The sequence below is a fragment of the Xenia sp. Carnegie-2017 genome, unplaced genomic scaffold (assembly GCF_021976095.1).
Source record: "Xenia sp. Carnegie-2017 unplaced genomic scaffold, XeniaSp_v1 HiC_scaffold_3, whole genome shotgun sequence".
NCBI classification, from domain to species: Eukaryota; Metazoa; Cnidaria; class Anthozoa; order Malacalcyonacea; family Xeniidae; genus Xenia; species Xenia sp. Carnegie-2017.
The window spans coordinates 7503142-7531077 of record NW_025813493.1 but is presented as its reverse complement, the minus strand read 5'-3'; the positions used below and the strand labels follow the sequence as shown (position 1 = coordinate 7531077).

The window sequence follows — 27936 nt, the reverse complement described above, 5'->3', positions numbered from 1 at the left end:
TATAATAACTTGTTGTGACAATGTGGCCATGTCATCTATTATATCCTCTGGACATGTTCATTATTCCTTTACTTCCTAGTTGTATGAATAATGCAGAACAATTTTGTCCATTTTTATGAGTTTTTATTGACTATGGTCATAATAAAATCATTAATCTTCCAACATTTGCATACCTCAGTTGGTATTTACACAAAAGCATTTATTTAGTTATTCTACGTATTATCAATATTTTCAGCTTCTTTTGGCTCCTACACCTTACATTATTGGAGTTCCAGCAAGTTTCTTCAAAATAAGACCAAAGATTTCCACAATCCATGTGATCTTTGGATTGTTGATCTTCATTCAAACAAGGTATTCACAGGATTGAACATATTTTGTAAAATCATTATGGACCTCAAACATAAAAGTCATGTTTATAATTTTCACTAATGCAAATGCTAGACAAATGTTGCAAAAAGGAAGTTCTGATCCGGTTTACCAGCATTCTATATCCAGTACATGTAATAAGTGTTTATCCAGCAATATCTGACATCTGATTAACTTTGCCAGACATTTAACAGTTGTGGGGCTTTTATTACCATATTTCTATGTGCGAATTAACGGTGTGCAATGTGCAATTTGCACATCGTTTTTTGTAATCCAGAAACCTAATTGCACATCACTTTTCAAACGGTATGCAAATCAACAGTTTAACGAAAAAACACTGTCGTAAATCATATGAATTTGTTCACGTTTAAAGTAATTTCGGTATTTGCGCTATACAATAATTAACGTAATATCGATTTCATTATGACTCTAAAGAAACATCGTTATTTCTGAACTAATTCGCACATACCATATTTACAATATTACCACATTACAATACTATTTTTTGCATGAAACTGAAATTTGTGTGTTAATATTACTAACTCTCAGCTAATTCAGCTGGGAGGTTTTGCTAGCAAGTGATATACGTACGTAGCTGTAAATGCTTGCTCACTTGCAAAGTATTCATCTATGTTTATAAAATAAACACAATGAAATGCGTGCTGATTGGTCTAAGAGCTGTGTTTGCATTAGCCTGTTCAAAGCATCTGAGCTCAACCAATCAAATCAATCAAAACAATCAATCAGTCAATGAGAATTTGCAAATGATCATGAATACATTTTGAAGGAAAAATTAAAATATTTGTCTTTTTGCATTATTTTATTTATAAAGAAATAAAAGATGTTTTCGTTACATGGCTTATGCAAACCTCAGAGACGTTTGTAAGAACTCTTGAGCATGTGCAACCCTCAACCTTTGGTCTTGGGCTTGCACTGATCTGCCCTTGAGTTCTCCAAAGGTCTCCTCGGTTTCATAAGCCCGTACAAACACAGTAAACATCTTTTATTTCTTAAATACGTAGCTAGAAATGTTTGTTATATTTGTGATGACGTAACTCGTTCTTTTATGAAAATTGTAAAGCATTGGTACGTGATCCCATATGACGTACTGTAAAGCATTATTTCCAGTTTTGAAACTCATCAATAATTTCGCTTTATACGTACGTATACGCATCATTTGATTGTAAACGAAGAATTTACTGATAGGTTTTACTGGTTTTACTGGCTAATACGTAGTGTAGCAATTCACGTTTTAACACATGCGTAATGCAGTAGCTACATATGTTATATCAACGTGCGGCGTATGATGGTTTCCACGTTGTTACGTACACATCAACGATGCGGCGTATGATGGTTTCCACGTTGTACGTACACATCAACGTGCGGCGTATGATGGTTTTCCACGTCGTTACGTACACATAACGGGCGTCGTATGATGGTTTCTACGTTGTTACGTACATCAACGTGCGGCGTATGATGGTTTCCACGTTGTTGTACACATTAACGTGCGGCGTATGATGGTTTCCACGTTGTTACGTACACATCAACGTATGAGGATTCGGACGTTTTTTGTTCAAGTTAAATTGTATTGCTTTAGTCACGTCACTGTTATAAAACATACGTAAAGCTGTTTTCGACGCAATTAGGATTTTCTACGATATCGTATTTATGCGATTTCATAGAACTCCATTGTCTGGTGAAACTATGCATACGTAGGGCTTCAATTGTTTCACTGTGAAGTATCATCTTGCAGACCTAGGAGCTGTTCACATGAGCCCGCGGTTCAGCGGAGCTTTAAATCAATTTTGGTAAATGGAAAGATTAAATACTTCACAACAAAAACTTATTTGAGCAATTTCTCTATACTCTGACTTTTCACATTCACTAAACCTTTAAAACGAAAACAAATAATTTAGCTGGGTTTGAAAATTACGACTAAAATGACGTATGACGCTTGTAAGAAAAGGTTGTAAGTTTGGACTTAAAGTTTCTTTTCTTCAACAAAATCATTTTACGCCTCGCTGAATCCCGGTTACTGGATTCAAGTAAACAGCCCTAGTGAATAAATATGTCGCCTCATGGAAAACAAATCATGTTTGTGATTACGTATACTTTTTATAGATCACTGTTCCATTTCAAGCAGATGAACTACCAGATTTACCTCAGCCTGAAGCGAGTATTCTGAAAAAATCTTAGAAGAGTAATGTCTATTTTGATGAGTTTTTCATTTCTATGTGTGTGTACGGAGCAAGGAGGGTGGGGATTGGGAGGATATAGGATGTTGCTGCCACAAGTTGTGTGAGCTTTATATACATGCACGTGTTTTGACTTAACAATGCTCTTTACTTGTGACCATTTATTTACGTAAGCCAGCACAGGGACACTATTGTGCATATAGTACATTTTGAATGATAACTAATTCTATTTCTTTTACTTGTAGGCCATTGCCTCGCTATCAGTACCACCACAGACAATACCTAACCTAGATAGTCAATTGTCGATGAGTAACAGTTGGTCGGAACAATTATGGAATAAAATCCCGCTTGGTTTGAACAGTAATCATATTGTCTATGGCAATGATGTCGATGCTGTTGATATGCGATCAGAGGCGTGTTTGGCTTCAAAATGTCCTCGGCAAACTTCAGGAACATACTAGAACATTACGACTTTTCCGAGACCTGTTGTTGCCGTTCAGAGATGCATTCTTGTTGTCGCTACCAAGCGTCTCGAAATTTGTGATGAAACTTGTTGAGACACAGGTTGGACATACATATAATCATGTCTACGTACGAAAGCGTTTTATTTGATTATTGCTAAAGCTTGAGATTTTTACACCCGTTTTCACTTGATTGTTTCAATACTTGATGTTAATCCTCTTTCACTTCAATAATCTATATTAACGACAAATTATACATGATTTTCAAGCCATTCTCGCTTTCAGTTGTATACAAACCTTTCTTAGTATTAACTTTGTTTGCTAATATGTGTTGTCATATATTTATTTCTCAAAAACATTTTTCGATTATCCTTTTCATAATTCAGTTTTCAATTCAGGCTTTTACACATTTCATCAGCTAATTTATCTTGTTTCATTTCAGTTGACTAAAGGTTTTAATGATAATTATTTAGATTCTTTATGAGAAGGTCATCGTAGTTTCTTTTAGTTTCTTGTTTTGCTTTTTTTTGTGACAGGTATAAATGATTTTATAATGTTGTCAATAATTGATGAAATTTTTTCTCTTCAAAGAACGTTGAATACCTTGCCGAATGGTTAGTTTATCCAACGAATATTGTCTACAAGAATACAAATGGGTGAGTATTTTCCTTTTGTTTTATAAAGATTTATTATTGATTGCAGTTTTATAAAATATAGGCCAGAAGCTTAAAATTAATACTCGAAAAGCAAAGTCATTTATTTTATGTGAAGTTAAAGTTCTCTTGGTCATAGCGTATTGTTTTTCTTGTAGTCAGTTCAAGGATCTGTTGCATGTTTGTAAATGTCGATCGTCCATGTTGGTATAGTCCTAGAAGGACTGTTTTTGTTATTGTTGACTGACGTTTCGACAACCTTAGCTGTAGTCATCTTCAAGTCAAATAAAGGGTAAACGTCTGGTTTAGCCGTATTTATTATCTGGTTTTACTTCATTTGTATTCACAATGACAATAGACAATTGACACCCACACATTACAACTAAAAACATCACACCTAAATCACACATCACAACTAAAAATAAAAATATTTCACTTCACACTAATTCACAACGACAATGCACATTTCTTGTACACACAATACAATGATGTAAGAACCAGATAACAAATACGGCTAACCTGACGTTTACTCCTCATTTGACTCTGCAAATGACTTTACCGCTAAGGTTGTCGAGCGTCAGTCAACAACAACAAAACAGTCCTTCTCTGGACTATACCAACCTGGACGATCTACATTTACAAACATGTAACGATAACCCCGGGTTCTAACCATTTACTCAAAGACCTGTTTCACGTGGGAAGTCATGTTTTTAATCTCAGTGACTGAAACGCGTGCGATTATTGGTCTAACCTGTGCAAAACACATCTGAGTTCAACCAATCGAATCAATCATAACAATTAATCAGTCAAAGAGAATTTGCAAATCGATCATGAATACATTTTAGAGGAAAAATTTAAACGTTTTCTTTAAATTCGATATATAAATTTTTCATTTCTTAAATAATTTTACAGGACTTCCTCATGCTGGAGTCATAGCTGGCTCTCATTTTGCCATAAAATAGCTATTACCAAGTGGGTTTTTCTGTACTAGCGTTTTCCCTTGCTGGACTCATAGCTGGCTCTCATTTTGTCATAAAATAGCAATTACCAGTCCTTTTTCTGGCTACCCTAGCGTTTGTCCCTCCGTGCTGGACTCATAGCTGGCTCTCATTTACCATAAAATAGCTATTACCAAGTGTTTTTTTTCTGTACCCTAGCGTTTGTTCCTCCGTGCTGGACTCATAGCTGGCTCTCATTTTGCCATAAAATAGCTATTACCAAAGTGTTTTTCTGTACCCTAGCGTTTGTCCCCGTGCTGGACTCATAGCTGGCTCTCATTTTGCCTTAAAATAGCTATTAGAAAGTATATTTTTTTCTGTACCTAAGCGTTTTCCTCCATGCTGGACTCATAGCTGGCTCTCATTTTGCGTTAAAATAGCTATTAGGTGGGTTTTTTCTGTACCTTAGCGTTATGTTTGTATTCATAACTACAACGTATCTATGTCATCTTTAGGTATAACTGACCCACATTTAGTTGGCGATAAACCACGTTGGTACAACTATAAACTGGATAAATTAAACTTCAAAGCCTATGATCCTGAATCCACGTTATGCGATGCGCAATGGAGTAATTATGAAATGGATTTACTCCACGATATGTATGAAAGTGATGATTCCGATAGACTAAGATCGTGTAGTATTGAAGATGACGACAGTAGTAGTTGTTATTCATCCGTCAGCGATACCGTAGCGGAAATGTTTCGTGGGGATATTCATGGCGAAACCCCTCGGGATCATTGAAACCACCGTTTACCCCTCAGATGCAGATTCTCCAACCCTAACTGCATGGCAAATCTTCAAGACGTTACTAACACCTTGATTAATGAAACTAAATATGATGTTTCTCATGTTAATTAGACCATCATTCATGGCCATCTGGCCATTTCTTTATTTTGCATGTTCATTATGCAATGACGTATCCTGTCAGTGACGTCATGTTGACGTATGCTACTTGACCATCATTCATAGCCATCTAATTTCGTTTTGCATGTTCATTATGCAATGACGTATCCTGTCAGTGACGTTTTACGTCATGCTATTACCATCATTATTGATTTATTGCATCGTGCAATGACGTATCATTGGTAACGAGCAGTGGATGATGAACGTAGTAAACTATTTACCAACGTTGATTATTGTAACGAGCAGTGGTGGACCCACAGGGTATGTGTACACGAGGGTCAAACCACTAATATTTTAAGAGATATCTGTACTGTACACTTCCCAGCTTTAAACATTCTTGACTTTTGAATGGGTGGGACTCACCTTAGAAAATTCTAACGATCTAAATTTTCAAAGTATTCTGGTTGGCATACTCTCGAACCTCAATAGAAGTGTTGTCCCTTGAGAACGAGCCTCCCCACCTCACTAGAAATGTCTTGCCTTGAGAAACTGAGTGTCCCCGCCCCCTCCACCTCACTAGAAATGTCGTGCCTTGAGAACAGTCTCCCCCATCTCACTAAAAATGTTGTCCCTTGAGAACGAGTTCCCCACCTCACTAGAAATGTATTACCTTGAGAACGAGTCCCCCCACCTCACTAGAAATGTCATTTGTTGTTTGAAATGTTTTTGTTGTTAGTAAATAGAATCATTTCGCCAGTGGATGTTTTTTTTTATTCTTAAAGTATTAAAAAATTTGAAGTTTAGCTTGTTTGTATTATAATTTTTTCATCGAACGCTGATGTGGTTTCAGACACAACTACACGTACCTTAAAAACTGTCGTAGCTACGACTCATATGTATCATAAAAAAAACACTTTAATCTTTGCTCTGTTTATTATTTGCATTGATTTAATCGGGAGAGCGTAAACTTTTGAAACACCATATTTTAACATATAAATTTAACGTCTTATAGAGTTCTTGAAAAACAATCATCATTTGAGGAGGATGAGGACTGTAATGATGACGAGATATATTCCGTTTCTAACCCACCTTCTCCTCAAAACAATCGTCGTCAATCGTTGGAATCAAGTGACGTAAGCGATCCAGCTGCGAACTCTGACATGTCTGCACAAACTAAATCTGATGGTTAGTGCTTTGTTGCCTTTAGCTCAACTATGTTGCTTAATGTCGAGCACAGATCATTGAACTAAAATACGGAACTCTACCTGAAGCAAATAATTGAAGCCAAATCTTAAATCAGACAGGCGAGATTTTACCCCATACACGCGTGTGAAGTGTTTCGAGATTCTCTCGCGGAGTGAAAATTGATTGACTACACACGCGTGTCTGGGGTAAAATAGCGGATTCAAAAAATTATTAGGGTTTTGTATTACAGGTAGCGTTCCATAAATGGTATAGTTCAATACTACTAATAGTCGATTATTTTTCAAAACTTATCCGAACACTGTGCTGCCTCATGGTATGATTATCTGGTTTTAGTGAATGATGTGAATGACGGTCGATCTGATCGTGAAAGTGTCAATCATTGCAATGACAAGAGTAAGTCTTACTGAATGACAATCGTATTTGGTGAAAGATCTTGCAAAGGAAAACATAGTTTCACCTTGTAGAAATTTTGTGGTACGAATGGCTTTTTTTTTCTTTCTCGTTAACCAGCATTACAAACTCAATGTAAAACTGGCAAAATGGACGCGAAACTTGCGAGTTTACAGGCTAATTCATTATTCAAACCTGTCAGCAGTGAAAATATAACAGGGTAAGTACGATGTTGCTTTTTATAGAACCTCAGATGCTCCAGTCAATAACGTAATCGCCCTTGAAAATGTACCGTTAACTTTACAAATTAGCACAAACCATGCAGTTACAAATTTCCTAATTCTTGTGCAAAAACGACCAGAGCTCAAAATAATGGCCGGTTAACGGACAATGACGGATCAAAATGCTTGCTGCCCTGTCAAGTTTTACTTTACCTGTCCCATATTCATGCCTTACCCCCCAAGCATTATACGTAGCTAGTAAGGCGATGTATGGTAAGGTATGAAGTGCATAGAACGTCTAATACGATGATCTGTCGCCTCCGAAATTTTTTTCCACGTGAATTCGGATGATCTGATGTGTATTAAAAATCTTCAGTCTCACGTTATTTCGGGCAAGTTTTTCGTACGAGTTAGTCACCGGTCAAAAATCGACTTTGACCGAGCTAAAATTAAGTTGACCAAAGAGTATTCGACCGTCATTTTTAGCTCTGAATATCCATATAGTTGTGGTACTCTTAGCAATTCATTTCTCGTGTTTGTATCATTATTTTTTTGTTTGTACCATGGCAGGGAAGATCAACAGTTTCTTTATGACGTCGTGAATTCGGTGCTCAACGCCAACGGTGTTGGAATGTTCAAGAAGAAACGTTTACGAGGTTTGATGATTAAGGAGTTGTGTCGACAAAAAGTCGTCAATTGTTTCCTCCGAGAGATCTCTGATAAAACGAAATCCGACATAGTTTCTGACAAGGTGAGAAAAACTTTGTGTTTCTTTTCCAACTACGCAGATTTACGGGGCTGTCAATGAAAGTGCGACGACGTATAGTTTGCCTAATACTCTTTCTAGTTCTAAGTTCAGTAATGTTTGTTTGTATAAGTAGCTACGTAACTTTGTCAATGAAAGTTAACGTTAGTTTTTCTCGTACTCTTTGAATTCTAAGTTTAGTAATTGTTTGTTTGTATAAAGCTACGTACGTTTGTCAATGAAAGGGCGAATACGAGTTCGTAGTAAAATGAGATTATATTATTTAAGTTATCGAAAGAGTTATTTCCTTAAAATGAACAGTTTTGTTTTACAAAGTAAATTTTGAACCCTAGTATCGTTATGTTTGTAAATGATGATCGTCAGGTTAATAAAGTTTGAGAAGGACTGTTTTGTTTTGTAACTACGTACGACAACGTTAGCGCGTAGTAATCTTTAGAGTCAAAATTTTGACTTGAAGATGAGTACATTATCAAATGAACAACTTTTGTTTACGTTTATTTAAAACTGATACAAACAGGCACAGTGATACATCTACCGTAGTTTGGAAGTAATTGACTCAAGCATTCACAATGTAAACAAATTCGGGTAAATTCATATATAAATATAAATATATATATATATACAATTTGCATTATTACGTCACTTAGTAGTCATACACACGAAAACATTGCAATATGGCCACCTAGCAAAATTGTGTTTAATGCTGTTCTTAGTCACGTTTCTCAGTTAAGAAGTACAACTGAAGGCCTGAGTTCTTTGAGAACTTCGTCGTCAGGAAACTTCTAGCTCAGAAAGTCGCGGCGAATCTACGCTAGACGATTCGATATTCGATATTTAAATCGATTGCCAACTATTTTTCCGAAAGCCACAAAACCTTCTCAAACTAAACCTCGTCTAACTGAAAAAGCAAGAATTAACACGCCTTTTGCTGGAATTACGAAAAGCTTTAAACCACGCAAATTGTTTTCTCATGTAAACTCTCATGCAATTGCAATGTTTTCATTTGCGTGACTATAAAGGGAGGTAATAATGCAAGTTGTCTATTGTCGACGGTTGTTATGCAATTAATGAATGAACATACTTTATTACAGTGTATAAACAAGAATGTGTTAAGAGGAATGTTGGACGTTTTGCAAGGAGTTGTATCCGGCTTGGAAATCAGTTTATCGAATTTTGGATTGGGTGGAGTGACGTCAGCATATCATTTTCTCCGACTTGCTCACACGCATTATTATGGTCGTGAAATTAAAAATTTCAACGCGGCACAAGAGGAAACTCTACGGGTATCACCAACAGAAAGTCTTTCAAACCTATCGGATATCTCCGATGCAACTGTTTCAGCCAATGGCAGTGGAGGTAAGTGAAATATTTGAAATCTTTCGGTGGCGAATGCGTGAAGGTTTTATCTCATTCTAATTAAAAATTTATTTATGCACAAAAAGTGACGTTGTAGCTACGTAGTTAGGATTGGGTATTAAATGTTTTTGTTAATACACCACATCCTATTTTGGATACATCACGTTGTCTTTTTTAGTTAATCTGATTGCTCTCATCTAGAACATTGTTGAGAAAATCATTCATGTATGTAGATTGTTTGCAGATAGAATTTTTTTGCTTAATGTTAATGTGTTTACGACACCAAATTATACCATAATTTTTTTTGAAAGAATGTTATATGCAGTGCAGTGTTTGAAATTAAATGAAGATATGATCTTCGCATTTGACAATTTAAGCAATTGTTTCTGAACCTGAAAGATTCATGGGACTCAACGGGATGAAACAATCATGAAACAATTCATGAAACAATTGCTTAAATTGTCAAGAAATGCGAATTATCTCATTAATATCTTTAGCTTAGTAAAAAATTTAAATGACTTTATGACTTTTTAATAGAATTGTCTTATTTTATTTCTTTTGGAGATATGTAACTTTTCTTCAATATTCAAATGACATCGTTATGACATCACATTGCATAATAAGCATTGGTAAGGATAATTTTGTCCACCGTCAGCAAAAATATCTAATATTGACACATTTACAAAATATATTCATCTGTACATGTTGATGATAAAATTCTAAAATTGTAAAAATTGACGATCTTCAAAATATTGTTATGCTGTATGATTTCGTGACGATGTCATTTGCACAACGAATAAGGATAATGTATGTAGAATAAAGTAAAATAAGTCAATTCTACTAAAGAGGTTACAATGAAACAAATTTGTGATAAAATTTTGAGTCATGAACACTTTACACAATGTTATTACGTTCCTTATTTACTTAAGATCGATCAACGCTGGTAATTAGCGACAGCGAACAGGACAGCGGTCATTGTGATGCCAGTGAGGCTTCCGAGCAGATATTGACGCAAACAAAGCCTCGAAAATACGGGGAAAGAACGAAGAAACATATTTTCAGCGTTTGCAACTATTTCGTACACAAAGTGACTTCACTGGAGTGAATATTCCATCAGACATTAAACACAGAGTGTTAGATCGAAAATATTCAAATATTGAGACGCTATTATTGCGGGTAGCAACGAAGATAGTTTCTCTATGGAGAGTACGATCTCCTTCCGGAAGTCCGCGAATTGCTCATATGCGAATGTCACCGAACTACAACCACGAGCGGTCCCATGTTTACCTAACATTGATTTACTTGAAAGGAAAAGCGATCTCAGTAAGGGTTATAGGTATTTGAACAGTGAGCTCATCGACGTAAGTGACGAAAGCACCGGAAACACGGGAAGGAAATATTTGTTTCAGGGTTTGCTGGGGAAAGATCGACGTTGTGGGATAACATGGACTTTTGGAACATTTGTTTATGGACACTGTGAATGCGGAACGCGATGCCTTGGGAATGAATCAAGATCATGGCGAAATGATTGAAAGGTATAAGGTTTTACTTTAGTTGAATTCAATAGAAAATTATTACAATTCCTCTTTGCGCTATTGACAGTTCCTTAGTTTGCAATTCCTCAGTGACGTCAGTGAAATAATCAACCTGGAAATTTGTTCATGCTATGTAAATTAGAATTTCTCAATAGAAGTATCTGTTTCTTTACAAATGTAGCTATTGTTTTTCCAGTGAGTGAATAATAGAAAATTTACATAGCACGAACAAACTGACTACGCGAATGCAGTTTCTTTGACAAAGTTAGCGTGTTTTAATACATTACCTGTCCAACTTTTCTATCTCTCTTTTTGTGTATTTATCGGTCTGTCTGTACGTGTATATATAAATTTAGAAGTGGATAATACAGGATTGTAGGATTATGTAGGATTAAGAAAGGCTAATGTAGGATGATGTAGGATTAAGAAAGGCTGTTTTACGGTTTCTATATTTCTTAAACTCTACGTGCAAAATTTCAAACTTCTCTCGATAACTCACACTCTCAACACAACTTAGCAAGGTGTGCAAATGCTCAACATATTGAGTGTACACTTGAGTTTAAACTTCGGATTTTAGACAGCTTTCCTCGGTTCATCACACTATCAGAAATGCGGTGCACTCAATATAAATAAAGCTTTAATAGAATATCAATTAATTGCAACTTGCATCAAAAAATAAAACTCGTGCATTGTTTTTCATTACTTGTTTTATGCAATTGTACTTTGCTCCCTTTCAAGATATCGATCTCTGGGCAAACTAGAACAGAAGCGTTTGGAAGAAGACGAGGATAAAGTCCTGGGAACGACTTTGTACAACATCGTTGCGTTCATGATTCAACTTGATGTAGACAAAAGTGATATTAAGAAGAAAGTTCGTCGAATCATCGGTAAAGCTCATATCGGAATGACGCAAAGCCAGTTGATTGGACAGCTTTTGTCAAAATTATCTTACTTGGTAATTATTTTGTTACTTGTCATGCATTTTTATTTCATTAGCGAGGTAATGACATTGATTTAAAAGAGGATTGTAGTCGTTTAATGACGAAGAAAACATTTGTTTTTTACGTAGTGTGATGACAATTGTTTTCTTCGTTTTCAAACATGAGCATTGATCAATTTTTTTCTTTTCTTTTACTAGCGAGGTAATGACATTGATTTAATAGAGGATTGCAGTCGTTTAATGACGAAGAAGACATTTGTTGTCCATTGTGGTGGTGATCTTGTTGGAGACGTTTATTTTATGGAAGTAAGTTAATTTATAAAGTAAGTGGTTTGAACCAGGGGTATCGTTACATGTTTGTAATGATGATCGTCAGGTTAATAAAGTCCTGAGAAGGACTTTTACAAACATGTAAGTTAATTATATAAATTTTGTTGCACTGGCTAGCAGTGCCGTCTATAGAACCGTAAATTTGGAGAATTTTCATTCATACGTATATATTCATTTGTCCCCGATTGATTTCCTTTGAAACTGCATTGATATTTAGATGAAAGAAGTAGGGCACTATTTAATATAAATAAACAACCCTCCCCTCAAAAATTGAACGTTCTATCGACGGCCTTTCCGACTCATGCAACCTTTTCTCGCATATAGAGCATGCTGGATATTTTTGGCCACGCTAGGGAAAAAACTCATCGCTTGCGCTGAATGTGAGCAACTAGCTGAGCCAGTTGAAGAACCAATAGTAATGCGTCCTTTTATCTCGCAAACAAACAGCAATGAAAAGGCTACCGCTACAAACGAATTGATGAGCGAGAACATGTTAGACAAATTTAAGTCATTGACAAACTCGTTGACGCATGGCTAAACTACCACTGAGTGTTTGTTGTAAGCTCGCCAGACTTTAAAATACAAAAAGGCTAAATTGCGTATGAATTAAGAAATCGCAAAGGAATTAAAGCAGACAAGTGACAAAATCTTTGGGATAAAACTATTTCCATGTTGAACGTTAAAACATACTTTATTCTCGACTTTATTCTCATAAAATCATGAAATTTTCGAAAATATTTACTTGAGCGAGTAAAAACATGAATGGGTATTCTTTCATCACCTGTTTGTAATCGATATTTTGCTGTTTGTTCACGACATGAATAGACGCATTACTATTGGTTCTTTAGTTAGTTATACGTGAGCACCTAGCTCACATTTAGCGCAAACGGTGAGTTTTTTATATGTTTGTAATTGATGATCGTCCAGGTTAATAAAGTCCTGAGAAGGACTGTTTTTGTTGTTGTAGACTGACGTTTCGACAACCTTAGCTTTGACTCTGAAGATGACTACCGCTGGGTTGTCGAGCGTCATCTTTTGCTTAGAATTTTATTAACTGAACGATCATCAATAACATACTCCAGGTTCAAACCATTTACTTTATGGTGAGTTTTTTGCCTTGCGTGGCCAAAAATATCAAACCAAACATGCTTGATATGCGAGAAAAGGTTGCACGAGCCTTAAAACTCAGTAAAATTCATCAGCACACAGCGAGTATCGCCTGAGCTAACGGGCATGAGTAACTTTAGCTCAGCTCTCGTGTGCTGCAGAATGAAAAGCGTTTTGAATCAACAACTTTAACTCATTAGCATTCAATTGTAATCAATATTCTGAACGGCTGGGATTGCCTGAATAACTACATTTAACCTCCGTGTAGCTAATCCGTTCTTATTAAGTCTCATACCAATTCAACTCACTAGTCGCCATCTTGATAAAACTCTTATATACTGAAAATTTTTCTGGATGCATGTTCATCCCATATGACATCTTGTACAAACACACTTATGTTGTTTTTTTTTTAACCATGTTTGTCGTGAAATATTGACATACTTGCATTTATTAAGGTTTACGATGATTGTATTTTGTTGCGAGCGCCATCCGGAACCATTATCGAGCGATGGTGGTATGAAAAACTCGTCAATATTACGTACTCGCCCAAGACAAAGATGTTATGTCTGTGGTATAGACAGGGACAAGATACTCAACTAAACAAATTTTGCACTAGAAAGGTCATTATCCATATAGTAGTTATTGCTTGTGCGAAGAAATTCTATCGAAGTTTTACCGAAGATTTTAATTGTGAAGCATTTCAAACGTATCCCATTTGTAAGCGTAAAATATTTTCCGCGTTTGTGCAACGATCTTGTAGATTTTTTCTTCTGACGTCATTGCTGCCATGTTTGTGTATCATTTGAAAAGAAATTTCAAGAAGTTCCTTGGTTTGTTCACAGAATAATGATTATACGGAAGGGTCACTCAGGTGTACAACGTGTCCTCATGTCGGACATTATTCCAGCCGGATAATTAGGATTTCTCAGCTGTTTCCAACCATTAAAATTACATGAGTCAATATTGAATTCAAGAATATTTTGACTTAAGAAATGACTTCGGATCATTTTAAAGGTTTGGAAAAAGTCAAAAACCCTAATCATCTGGCTGGAATAATGGCGGCAACCATGCGCGGCACGACATGCGCGAGGACAAAAACGTCAAAGGTTCCGACACGAGTGACTCTTCTGTATATTCTTATTCTGTGGTTTGGTGGTTTGGTACGCCAAGATGGCCGCTTCCTCCTTTGGCATGTTGATCCCTAAGAAATGAGTAAAAATGGTCTATAGAGCATGTTCAAAGTATTTTTAGAAACTGGGACACAAAATTTCATTTGTCAACTTTAAAAAATGTCTTAAAATGCATTTGCTTTATTTCAAACGGCGTAGCGTCCAGCAGTTTTTATGTTGGATATTTTTAAATGTCTTTTTTATTGCATTTATAGTGCCGAGCTTTGTATTTTTGTATAAAAGCTACGATGCAGAAGGCTGCTGAAAGATTGCGGGGCTTAAAATCAGGTATGAAATTCACAAAAGTTGCTTAAGAAACTAAAAATGCTTGAAAATTTATAATTATTGACTTTATTATTCGTGTGCTGTCGGTGAATTATGATAGCTATGTTTAATATTTTGATCATATAATAAGCAATCATTAGATGAGGTTGAGCATGATATCAAGAATTATTCAGACCAAGTCATTGTTATCTGCCGACCGAAGCTGAGCTTTATAAGGTCGAAATTTGATCTTCCTTGACTTTTTTGCGACTCAAAGTTTGCTTCTTCATGTTTGACCGTGAGATTCTGTGACTGGTTTATTCAGTTCACCGGTGCTGACGTACATTGGAAAGCGCAGCTTTTAACGATGTATTTTGTAATGACATTTGTAGCAAAGTCGAGGAAATTTATTTTTTATTAATTTTGTGTATTACCATTAGCTGCTTGTTATTGATTTAGCACTATAATGCTACAGCGTTAAAAGGCATCGTTCTCTATCGCGTGGACTCAGTCCAAGCACCTCGTGGTCAAACACGAGAGAAGTGTTTTGAGTCATAAAAGTCAAGGGAAGATCTATAAAATCTTTTTATAAAATCTATTGCAAATGTTCTTAAAATCGTCAACTCTATCTAAATTGTTTGTTTCCCTGAGGGTGATATAGAACTTTAAAATACTGTGTAATTTGGTCACCCATAATCTCATCCCACTTCTCTTCTTGCACCAACAGCTCTGTTTACAACTTGTTGAAATTAGTGTCATTAACGTTCAGGAAACTTGTAGAAAGCAGTCGAACGTATACTGTAATGTATCACATGACTCCATAATATATTATCAAATTTATATAGGTCCAACTTGGTGGAAAGTTCCTGCACAAAGTATGGTGTATAATTCACTTGAACTGGAATTGCCTGCTTTCTGGGATGTCGTAGATGTAATTCTCTGTAGCCCTAATAATAATAATAATGGACTCCGTCGATTTCGACGTATGAGGGTTCCACACAAAATGGAACATCCTGGTTACTGAAATTATAGTGAAGGCAGCTGACCTGACTACAATCACTCACGTACCTTTCACGCAACTACAACATGAATATCAGCGTGACACATAATGTGACAAGGCTGCAACATTGCAGATGCAGATACAGTCCATCCGAGGACATAGTGTTCCTCTACCAAATTTCCCTCACATGAAAAGCTTTTGGTCAAAACGGGCAAGGTTTACATACACATTCCAGATGTGCCACGAGCCGTGATTGAACCCGCGCCGTCTGGCTTAGCTCACGCAATTAACCATTCAGCCACCCGCCCTTCCCGTCCCGTCTGTTAGACTATGTTGGGTCGTAATACCGTCGCAAAGTACTGTCTAAATGTTAACGAAACTGCATATTTCTCAATGGTCAAGCTTCTCTCTGGATCGTATACTTTAATTAAAAATTGCATGCTTTCTGATATACGAATCAACGCATGCATTTTCACATTATTGCAAACTCATTTTAAATACTATAAAGGCGTTTATTTTGTTGTTCTGTAATAGTTGTTGTATGTGAGTTGGTAGAAACTCATTGAAGACTATAAGTTTTGCAGGACGTTGAAAGTGGTCAAGTTGGTATTCTCGAAGTTTCTTTGGATGGAATTACTGTTAAATTTAAAGATAAACAGGTCAATTTGTTTATTTATGACATAGTGGTAAATGTAGTTGATATCCCCTCAGTGATCCTCTTTATCATAAGATGCTCGCAATGTATCTACGTACGTATGATTTTATTTTAAGATCCACCTTCATCTGAATCGCATCAAAACTGCTCCACTCAACGAGGAATTCTTGTCATTGATGAATTTGGTTTGTATTCATTGTGTATTCATGAATGTGATATGGACATTGATTAAATTATTGGTTGAACTTTTCTCATCTTCATTGATAATGAACTGTTGACTGAATGAATGCCAGTAAAATACCAACTTCAATAACTATGTTATTGTTGTTTCAATTTACCAGATCCCATAACCCAAGAAGAAATTCAGCACAAATTCAAATCAACCATGGTAGGCTTTTTGAAAGATCATTCTCAATTATTACACTCTTTTGGTTTGTTAGCGAAATAAGGAGGGTAGGGTGAATATTGTTTCGAATAAACAATAATCAGGATTGTTGTAGCATTATTGACTTATAAAAAGGGACAGATGGATGCACAATATATTTAAGTTGTGTGTACATTTATGCCAAATATTTCTATAATAATCTTATTACTAGTCACTCCAAAGTTCCTATGAAAACTCTCTTTTTATTGATTGAGTAAACAAGCAAATAGTCCATAAGGCCTTATTTGGTATTGTTTCTTCCTTGATCACGTGGTTTATATTTAATGTTATTTTGGTTATGTAAGTATTTTCACACAGAAGATATACGTGCAATGAAAATGACCTCATCTTTTCATATTTATAGGCAAGCGATGTCTGTTATGCTGTTCTCTGTCTTTTCTCGTATGCTGCCGCATCGAGAGGTTTACAAGTTCGTTCATGACCGGAAAAGTATTCATCAACTTACATCTTCATACCCAATTCAACCCAATCATACGTAGCTAGTTAACAAAAATGAACATATATATAATGTAGATAATGTAAGCTATCTAGATTTTATTGTTCTTAGTAGTTATTGTTTGTGAAATGTCCACGTGTTTCGAGCATGTATACGTCAATACAAATCACGTGATGGCTTCTCTTGTGTCAAACCCCTCTGTAGTCACCATAGTAGTTTTGCAGCATCTGTCGAACTCATTTTTGAACTTCTTATCTCTGCGCTCAATGCTTTTTCGGCATTAAATTCAAAAAAATGTAAAATCACTTCCTGCATCTTTGGTTTTTTAAGTTGCTCGTAAGAGTTTTTTGTAAAACAAGGGAGCGAACTTTAAATCGTACATTGAAACAATTTAACTTTCTATCGATTAAAAACAAGGTAGTTTTTGCATAAATGCAGTAAAATACTCTCCACAAATACAATGTACGTGAGAAAGATAAATAGTAAAGTAAATCATTTCTACTGGGATTTTGTACGCGTTTTTGTTAAGGCGCTGACCTATACTCTATAGCTACTTACCAAATCCTGAAATTTCAAACATTTGCACGTACGTTACTGCGCATACGTTAATTCCACTTGCGTTATCATTGCGCATGCGTTTGCTCAATGGGAAAGCTTTTTCGTAAATTTTGTATTACCAAAATCTACTGCTGAAAACGGACAAAGAATATTAAATTTATTGAAAGAAAGGGGGTTAAATTCGCACACTTGCAATTATTGTACGTAACCCTGTTTGAGGTCTTCAGAAAATTTTCGATTTTCGTGTAGTGCTGTTGAAGATGTTTGTTTTTGCAATGCCTTGTCTGTTTTTCTGCACCAGATGTAAAATCACAGCGTACGATATTTGTCCATGGAAACACAACTTCTCTTTGAAAACATAAAAACAAATTAATGCTTTCGATAAACACTGAATATTAACGCGATTCTATTGCTAATGCCAACTTTTGATTGTCATTGTTTTAAAGAATTGCTCCATTTTGCTTCGTTTACCAATCTTTGACAAATCTATTCGACTGAGACGTTTTGTTACTTGTTTTGTTTTCTGTTCATTGTTGAAAATAATTTCTTCCCACGCAGAAATGAACCTGCATTGAGAAACAATGAAGAACATGATTATAGTTTACATGGTCATGTCGCGATAAATATATGGCAGACAAAGTGATTTTCAACTTTACTAGCTGTAAACTGGAACTATGAGCTATGAGATATGAAACTAGCTCAATATTTTTGTTGAATTATTTTGTTTTTTCACAACGAAAAGAGTTGCTATAGCTACTTACGCCTTTTGAACGTAAATTAATTTTTTATGTACTTACTTCTGTGTTTGTTTGTTTTTCTTTAAAGATATGAAAAATTTAGCTATTTCAGCATATTTTATAGTATATTAGCTATTTAAACTACTCGTAAAAAATAAGAATGCTTAGGTTGAATTTGTGTGTGTATTCCTTATAGCTTATAATCTTGTTGCTATGCTAACTTCCTGCATAAGTTGATGAAAGTACATTAAATTGTTGTTGATACTTAAAACTGATCACAAATGTATTGCTCCCTTCATCATGAAAGCTTTAAAATTTTAGTTTTTTGACAATAATTTACAAACCTGAAGTTTTCATCACAAGCATGGATATCTACCTCGAGCAACAACATGTTTCATTGACAGCTACGCATTTTTTACATTTTTACAAACTTGTCAAAACCGTGCTTTGTTTCTCATTTTATCAAAGAAACTTTGAAACGTGCTCTGTTTACGTACGTCATTTGCAAGTAAAACAAAAAGCATTAAAAATTCATGTTTCATTTTATGTGAAAGACTTTCAAGAAGGAAAAAAATACAAAGAAATTTTGGACACAAAGAGAAATAATTGATCAAAAGGTTTTATTTGGCCGACAGAAAAGTATAGAGAAACGTGGGTTGAGGAGACTCTAAGTAATTCTAAGTTTACTTTCATGCTTTAGCATAGCTGTTCCACGATTATAATACATGATCTCCTTGCCTCCCAATGTTGAAATTTTACGCACAAACATGTTAACATGATATAAAAGCAACATTGTTTAAAAAGTTAGAGCTATGTACAGTGCAGAAACTAGGTGAAGAAATTTTTATGTAAAAGCAAATGAGTAGTTCTTATGATTTCAATCAATTATTTCATCTTTCCTTCATTTTATATAGAGTTATGATTTCTTCTGGCTGAAAGGTTTAATCTGGTTTAATGATACTGGAAATAGATTGAGTTGAGTTGAGTTAAGATCATTACCTCATGTAAAGCAGTTTATAAAATTAATGCCCTACCTATCCATTTCCTTAAAATGTGATGACAAAACACCGTGACATGTTTGAAATGACCTGGTCTCGCAAACCTGGAGTCACCTGTATTTGTCGAATGCGCTTTCTGTCTTGCATTTATGTGATTCAATTTGTGGCAGCAAATTATTTTGTCTCTTTAACACTTTAACATTAGCTTAGTTTCTAGGGTTTTTTAATTACTTGCAGTACCTAAATAACTCGAAATTTAACGTCAACTCTATAAGATCTGACGAAAGCATAACACAAACTTTACGATCATTTAAATACGCCCATTGGCAGGCATTGAAAGAAACTATAGTCATCTAAAAGGAGACAGGCATGTTTTGTGTTTAATATCAAACACCCTTGTAAAATATTTGCTTTTTTAAAAAAACTTTGTCAATCTTAGACAGCAAAGTTGGTCAAAGAAAATATCAAAGATATCAATCACCATTCCATTTGCATCAGACAAACGTTTCCATGACATTGTAATGTTACAAAGAAACTTTGCTGTGATATTTTCCTTGACTTTATTTAAAGCAGAATGCAATTCATTATCGCTATCTTTATCTGAAAGTGAACATCACAAAGCATTCACCAACTCTGAACGAAACAGCTATGTTTTGGAATGGCGTGTCCCTGGTTTCTGTATTGCTTCTGGTGGTTTACTGTCCTTCGATCATAAGCCATGTACAGCATAATCCACCAATCGCATCAGCTCCTAGAGGAGCTTTATCCAAGCACGATCATTACAGTGATAGTGCCGAACACGATACAGCGTATGATCACGATATATTTCTGGGTCGAGATGAAGCTAAAGTTTGATAATCTCGATCCAGATGTTTGCTAAGGAAAGACTGAGGTGATTGAATACTTCTATTGTTTCAAAAAAAAATACCTGCAGGGAGGTAGATTAAGGCATCAGATAAGAGAAGTCGAAAAAATTTTCCTTGCTTTAAAGTTTGAGCTAAGCTTTGTTGTGTGGCCATTAGAATTAATGAAATAATATAAAAGGTAACAAGTCAATGAAAACTCTTTCTAATTTAGGCAAATTGCAGAGGATTGACGTAAATAAAGATGGAAGGATCACAACTCACGAGATGGAGAACTGGATCGAGAGTAATATGAAACGGTATTCATTAAAGAATACGAACGATCGTTTAAAGGAATGGGACATGAACAAAGACGATCATATCTCATGGAATGAATATGTGGCAAGATATTCCGTTGCAAACAGTCCAAAAAAGAAAAATATACTGGACTCAGAAAAACGACGTTTTGATGTAAGTATCTATAAATGAAGAGTGGGCAATAGGGAAAATCTTGTTGTAGGTATTTAAAACACCTCGAGGAATTTAGTAAGTTTTGTGTTTCCATAACAACGCACGAGTACTCTTGAGATAACGGAAAATGTAAACTACGATTGTGGCTTTGTAACCATGGCAAAATAACTAGTTTTTCGGTTGTTGGCTTACTTTCAATGTATGTATTCACTTGAGAGCTAGGGATGAGAATTTACATTATTTATTTATAGTTATAAATATTTTATGCCGCTCATAATCGATGGTTTATTTAAAGTAGACATTAGAAAACTTAAGTTAGCTTATATTGGCCATTTCAATGGTATCAGCCCGTATTAACAAATCTTTTTGCTTACAAATTTTCGTGCATCACAAGTAAAACGTCATTACGCACACACCTAACTTGAAAATTATAAAGACTTTAGTTGTCTTTGTGTCTTTAACAAGATTTCAATACTATAACGACTATTACCCTCTTCTATTGCATGTTTTTGATGCACCATTGTGGAGTAAATTTTTACTTATTTAAAGATATCTTTTAAATTACAAAGAGATTTTTATACAAATAGACTAGTTTCTATGTGAACGGTTCTCCTTCATGATTCCAAATTTTATTCTTTATGCTCTTAGAAAGCAGACATGAATGGTGATGGTAAGTTAAGCAGGGAAGAACTGATATTTTTCTTGCATCTCGAAGAAAGTTCTTACATGACAGATGTTGTTGCCGAGGTAAGAAGCTGAGGTGAAAAAATAATGAATCTTCGTATCTTTTGAAAACCTTATTTAAAATTATTTAACAGTATATGTCAATGTCATACCAACACCAGTGACTTATATTCATTGTATTGCAATGAATATAGCTAAGCTTTGCCTACCGTGGACAACATCTATAATTTATGCATGCAGTGACGTCTGTAATTTGCTCACAATTGGGAAGTTTATAACTTAGAAGCTTACTAAATATTGCGTGAAATTTAATGAGGCAAGTTTTTTTAATGTTTGCAAAAAATTGGATTGTTTCATTCAAGTTTGAAACTTTAATCAGCAGAGCTACCATTCTCTGAGTTCTCCGCCGATTTACACCATTAAAGAGACAGAACTAACCCTATTATTAACTCCACGTCATTTACAGTGAAAATTTGTTTTATTAAGGAAAACTTAGAGGCTCTGGATACAAACAATGATGGATTGCTATCTCTCAAAGAATTTTCAGGTTGGAAACTATTATATTTGCAGTATCGATCCGTTATTTTTGTTTGTCAAACATAATTATAAAGAATTTATTGAAGCACTTATTACAAAGAGTTTAAAACAATTTGTGTAACGATTTGACTGAAGGTCTGAATCGCTTTTAAATAAGTAATTTTATTTGAGGAAGGAGATAAAAGTTTTAATATTGCTGCCATATTCTAGTAAACAATTTCAATTGAAATTCCGTTCTCGTTAAATCTGTGAATTCGTGAAAAAGGTAAAAAATTTCATGTATTACAATATTTTTATAGGTGGTAGTGCTGGAAGACTTAGTGATTTAGATCTCTATGCTACTGCGGGCGAGTTTGCTCCTCTTGATAAAAATAAAGATGGAAAATTGAGCAAGGTTGGTTAACCGAGTAATGGAAAAACTACAATTTGAAGTGCGTTTTTCAAAGTCCAGTATTACTGCATTTTTGGAAAAGATAGATTAATTGCACTTCAATTTAAGTGCGAATGCTCAATGAGATAGAAAGTCCGTTCAATTGTTATTCCCAAAAGTATGAAGCGTAAAGTATATTGCTAAAAAAAGATTAATAATTTTCAAAGCAACAACTAACTTTTTATTAATTGTTACGGGGTTAAGTGGCAAAACAAAACAATTAACTGTTGGTTATTAGTCAATCACAATTAAGATTGCCACACAGAGGTATGATAATTATAATAACTGTATATGGCTGAGCATGATATCAAGAATTGTTCTAACTGAGGTCTTTTTGTTGAATCTGAGGCGGAAAAAATGTCAAAATAACTGAACCACTACAATAATTTACATAGAAGGCAAGACTTCCTAAATAGTCAAAATCGATGATTTATGTCACGATAATTTATGTCGCGATAATTTATATCACGATAATTTATATCACGATAATTTATGTCACGATAATTTATGTCACGATAATTTATGTCGCGATAATTTATATCACGATCATTTATGTCACGAATTCATGCCGTATTTTGTAAACAGTTATACTGCACTTACGAACATTTAATTCTAGGACGAGTTAGCTCCTTGGGTTCTCCCTAATGACGCATATACGGTCAGTAATGAAGCAATGCATCTTTTGAGCCAAGCTGATTTAAACAGGGTAAGCTCCAAATGTTGATAAATATTTCAGAAAAGTTTATTGAGTATCTGATAGTCATGTGATTAGGATAGGTAAGTGAAAAGCCATTTTTATTAGACCTTCACGTATAAAATAATTAATTGCATGCTTGTGAAATCTTAAGACTTAAAATGCTACGTTGGGGGAAAGAAGGGGGTGCCATTCATATATTCGTACTGTACAATACGTAATCACATTTGATTTCACTGGAAGCTAATACAGTAGCCTCCCCTCCCACCCATGTTAGCTATGCATGTAACTTATAAGATCTACTAGAACTATATAAGTCCATCATAATCTTATATAGATATGTACTCTAGCCTCTTGGCACACTACTGATGTAAGATATACATAACTCTCTAACTGTTTGGTCTCTTATTATAAATTATAATTATATATATATTATATATATATTTATAAATTATCATTATTCTGCAGGATCATGTGTTGACCTACGATGAAGTTGTGAACAGATATGAGGCATTCGTCGGAAGTAAAGCGACGCACTTTGGAAAACTTCTCAAACCAAATCCAGATTTGTAATATTGCCAATATCATGTAAATAATTAATTCCTGGGAAAATGTGTTTGCGTGTAAATATGCACACGAATACCATTCAAACAATAGTAAAAACAAAAAACGCTGTAATAACTATGCGTTTGATGAATAAAACAATGAAAGTGACTAATTTCATATTTAACGTTAGAAAATTTAACGAGTTTGTGGATGTAGATCGTCCAGGTTAGTAGAATCCTAAAAAGGACTGTTGTCGTTGTTGTTGATTGAAGCTTCGACAACCTTAGCGGGAGTCATCTTCAGAGTCAAGAAAGCTGTGAAGATGACTTCTTGAAAGATGACATCTTGCAGAGTTTTCTCGACCCTAAAGCTTAGTTTGTAGAAACGTCAGTCAATATCAACACCAACAGTCCTTCTCAGGACGATCCACATCCACAAACATGTAACAATACTCCCGTGTTCAAACCATTTATTTTGCTGCCAAACTTTCTCCCATGAATCTTTAGTAAATGTTTTCCGCATTTGTCAACATGATCAGAATGAACTGAAGAGTCATTAAATATGATCTCCCTTAAAGGTCGCATGTTCTGGCAGCTGATATTGTTATAACTATTCAAAATTGATAAATAAGCCTTTTCAAAGTATGCACATCCTTTTCCGCAAACTGACAATTAATACAATGCATGGGTCTATCATGTGATAAAACCGTGATTGATACTATAATCAAGCTATAACAGGCTAATTTTTTTCGTCTTTACTGTTGCCAATATGCAGTTGTAGATGGCACCAACGAAAAAATATCCATCCATCCTTGGAAAGCTGCGTATTTTAATTGGTGACTTTCCACTGATAAATTGTTTTCCTCGTCTTTTTCTACGGCCCTGTGAAGCGGAACCTATACATAAGACGTATTTTCGTTTGGTTCTTAAATCTTAAGGTTTGAATAGATAATAACTGACATAATTCTTTCAAATGTCAACTATCTTTTTATTTCCATTTGGAGATTATATGAATGGTTATGTTACCCTACCTCGACTTGGACGCAATCCTTCATGTAAACATGTTGCTCGAATTCATAATGGTGGACTAAATAGATACTATTATTCTGCCAATCTCGACTACTGGTGAAGAATTCTGAGAGCGGGATGCAATCGATGCAGCTAAACAACATCCGCATCAAATAAGAGGTTTTATATGGTTTATAATGAAATTGACTTATTCTTTCACAATGAAATTCCTGTAAAAGCAATCATAAATTGGATGTTATAACTATAATTATCAATTATATATGCAACAATCATAAAAATTGGTAATATATATGCGTTATTTACCAAATTAGAGATCGTAATGTTGCAATTGCAAAATATTGGCTTCACCACACACCACTTTAAGTAATTATATCTATTAATAAAAATTATACTCTACCATAGAGCAAATGTTGCCATAGCAGTTGCCGATTTTTCGTGTTATGTTTTTCTACTGCACTGTTGAGCGGTACCAATATATCATCACCTAACTAATTTCCGTTCCTTGCTAGATAAATCCATAACGACAACCTTGCTGAAAAGTCAACGATTAAGTCTGCGATTTTTCCTTAGTTTTAGACAATTAACTGCTTGAAAACAATTTCGTCTTTTGCTAACTAATGCAAAGGAATTATTACCACTTATATAGATAACTTACTTTACAGTTGTGGCAGAAACGATGCAAAAACAATCAGTAACCTTTGACGTTTCTTTATGATTGCTAGACAAGTACAAAAACTATCATTAATTAACTAACACCCTTGCAATGCCAAAAGATAAAACAACAAAATTATTTTAAGTCTTTTAAATAGCTAAACCACATGGGGTATAACCTTTTGAAATTTGCATGATAACTAAGCCTTATTAAATTACCATTTCAATACATCTTTTTCAGAGCATCCGGTATGGAATGATTGAAAAGGCGTAGCCGTCCGACAGCTCAGAGCATTGCAGAAGAGATCGAACCTGTAAAAGAAACAAACTGAATTTTTAAAACTTTGTAAAAGCGTGGATAATATCACGAAAAGCGAAAAGATGTCTTCAGCCATTTATATTTGCTTGTTGCTGGTTGCTCTTCCTTGTGCTGTTCAAGGTGAGTGAAAAATTTCTACATGAACAATTTACATAAAATTTCATCGTGTGAATATTCCCTTGTACAATAAGCCATGGCATGAACTATCGTTCATGCTCATACTGCTACACATATTTATTGCTAAGCCTTATAGATTACTATTTTTAAGGCTATGTGTCAAGTACTTGCTTGAGATGTATTTGCAATGTTGAGTCTGGCTGCAGTACATCTGTAAGATGTGGAGATAATGGCAGGTCTTGTGGACCATATCAAATTCAATATGGTTATTGGACCGACGCTTCAAGTCCAGGTCGTGGCTATCGACAATGCGTTGATACTTTTTCTTGCGCAGAAACTACCATTCAAAGTAAGTTAAATTCTTTGGTAAAATACTATTGAAAAAATTAGATTGTATGGAGTCAAGCGAGAGAAAGCCAAATCAAAAAATACAAATATCTTGCAACATTGATTTCCGATAAACCACGTGAGAGCTTATTGACATTGTGATCCTAGACTTGTCAGCCGCTTTATTGAAGAATCTTTGTGATAGCATTAAGAATCTTTCGCTGGTTCTTTTCAGTTACTTGAAAATATTTTTGGAAAGTGGGAATTTTCGGCTTTTAGTTTAACAGTTAAGAAAAGGCTTCTGCTGTTATTTTTTTTATTCTCAGAGTAAAACATATATAGCTAATAAGATATTTAATGTTTAAAACAAAGCGTGTTAATGCAATCTATTGATTTCATTAAGATAAATTTTAAGACCTCCTTCCTTACATTCATGATGCGCTTCAACGTCTGCAAATTGAAACTTAATTCTATGCTATTTCTCGCTTCTATGTTATTTCATTTAAGTTTTTAATCGTGATAAATATTCATCACAATCTTAACAAATGAAGGTACAAATTACTAGTAATTATTAATGTTGAAAGGAAAAATTTCATTTCATTTAAAAATTAATTTTTTTATTCGTTACTGGAATTTTAACAACCCTTTTTTACGCAGTGTAGCTTGAGAGCAACAATTAATGGACTAGATGGAATTCAATGACCAAAAAAATTCATGCAGCAAAGGGTTAAATATTTTGTCTGTTTTCGCAGATATATATATATATCAAACAGATTCATTCTTTTAAAAATCTGCGATCTCGAATATCAATTCCAAATGTTAAAGTTCTTAAAACAACTCTTTAAAATATTTTTGTTTACAGATTATATGAACAGATATGCCACCTATGCTCGACTTGGCCACAATCCTACGTGTGAAGATTATGCTCGAATTCATAATGGTGGACCAAATGGATACAGGAGCTCTTCGACCCTTGGCTATTGGCAAAGAATTCGCAACGAAGGATGTACTCGATACAGCTAGAAGTTACTGTGGCAACCCCGATACGAGGACGTTAATATATCATATCATAAAGTTGAGAATTTTTACGAAAAGTTGCTGTAGTTGATTTAGTTGTCCTCATATTTAATTAAATTGCATTAAAAATCAAATTGCATTGAAAGTGAATTGTCGACCACTGTCAAATGATCGAAAATGGTCATGTTTGCTTCTTGTTCACTTTTAACGACTTTTTGAAGATAATGAATCAAAAAATCCGTATATAGCATGCTTTAGCTGTTTATGATAATCAGGTTTTATATATAATATCACCCCTGGACTTAATATTTTTAAGGGCGAAGAGGAATCTAAACCTCATTTCTGAATAAGACTAAACTAAAATGGTAGCTAAGTTTTTATTAAAAACTGTTCTACAAAATATGATCGTGAATCATGGCGATATGCCAGCGCAATATTTTAGTCCTACAAAGCAAATTTTTCACCAAAGTTAATATTCATTTCTGTCGAAAATTAATTCCATTTATTGGTTTCCCAGTGATAAAACCCAAAATTATTTGCATTGTAAAAAACGTGCTGGCTTCGCTTTTCGTGTGTGAAAGTTGCAAATTAATCTCCTCTGCGACCAGACAATATTGACATGCGCCTAAGCCTCTAACCCTCC

The 27936-nt window shown here is 34.7% G+C and overlaps 5 protein-coding genes and 1 long non-coding RNA gene across 6 annotated transcripts; all 6 read left to right on the top strand.

Moving 5' to 3' along the window:
* The first annotated feature begins 3668 nt into the window (after window positions 1-3668).
* LOC124454163 (MAP kinase-activating death domain protein-like) lies at window positions 3669-5415 on the top strand. The gene is made up of 2 exons (XM_047004971.1): window positions 3669-3678; window positions 5129-5415. The coding sequence occupies exons 1-2, from the start codon at window positions 3675-3677 to the stop codon at window positions 5413-5415; spliced, it is 291 nt and encodes a 96-aa protein (XP_046860927.1). The 5' UTR covers window positions 3669-3674.
* Window positions 5416-5456: 41 nt separating this feature from the next.
* LOC124454728 lies at window positions 5457-10622 on the top strand. The gene is made up of 7 exons (XM_047005499.1): window positions 5457-5507; window positions 6530-6702; window positions 7057-7116; window positions 7234-7333; window positions 7905-8085; window positions 9192-9456; window positions 10386-10622. The coding sequence occupies exons 1-7, from the start codon at window positions 5461-5463 to the stop codon at window positions 10559-10561; spliced, it is 1002 nt and encodes a 333-aa protein (XP_046861455.1). The 5' UTR covers window positions 5457-5460; the 3' UTR covers window positions 10562-10622.
* A 246-nt stretch (window positions 10623-10868) lies between these two features.
* On the top strand, window positions 10869-15825 carry LOC124454162 (MAP kinase-activating death domain protein-like). The gene is made up of 6 exons (XM_047004970.1): window positions 10869-10991; window positions 11730-11946; window positions 12130-12237; window positions 13824-13988; window positions 14753-14825; window positions 15647-15825. Exons 1-6 carry the CDS (start codon window positions 10924-10926, stop codon window positions 15823-15825), a joined length of 810 nt encoding a protein of 269 aa, XP_046860926.1. The 5' UTR covers window positions 10869-10923.
* A 403-nt stretch (window positions 15826-16228) lies between these two features.
* LOC124454729 lies at window positions 16229-17530 on the top strand. The gene is made up of 4 exons (XR_006951585.1): window positions 16229-16460; window positions 16573-16641; window positions 16798-16844; window positions 17245-17530. It is a non-coding gene; the product is annotated as an uncharacterized LOC124454729 (long non-coding RNA).
* A 3155-nt stretch (window positions 17531-20685) lies between these two features.
* LOC124454161 (calumenin-A-like) lies at window positions 20686-24006 on the top strand. The gene is made up of 6 exons (XM_047004969.1): window positions 20686-20943; window positions 21592-21690; window positions 22114-22174; window positions 22464-22558; window positions 23211-23300; window positions 23757-24006. The coding sequence occupies exons 1-6, from the start codon at window positions 20686-20688 to the stop codon at window positions 23859-23861; spliced, it is 708 nt and encodes a 235-aa protein (XP_046860925.1). The 3' UTR covers window positions 23862-24006.
* A 1863-nt stretch (window positions 24007-25869) lies between these two features.
* LOC124454536 (lysozyme 3-like) lies at window positions 25870-27422 on the top strand. The gene is made up of 3 exons (XM_047005323.1): window positions 25870-25952; window positions 26101-26298; window positions 27139-27422. The coding sequence occupies exons 1-3, from the start codon at window positions 25895-25897 to the stop codon at window positions 27297-27299; spliced, it is 417 nt and encodes a 138-aa protein (XP_046861279.1). The 5' UTR covers window positions 25870-25894; the 3' UTR covers window positions 27300-27422.
* The last annotated feature ends 514 nt before the right edge of the window (window positions 27423-27936 follow it).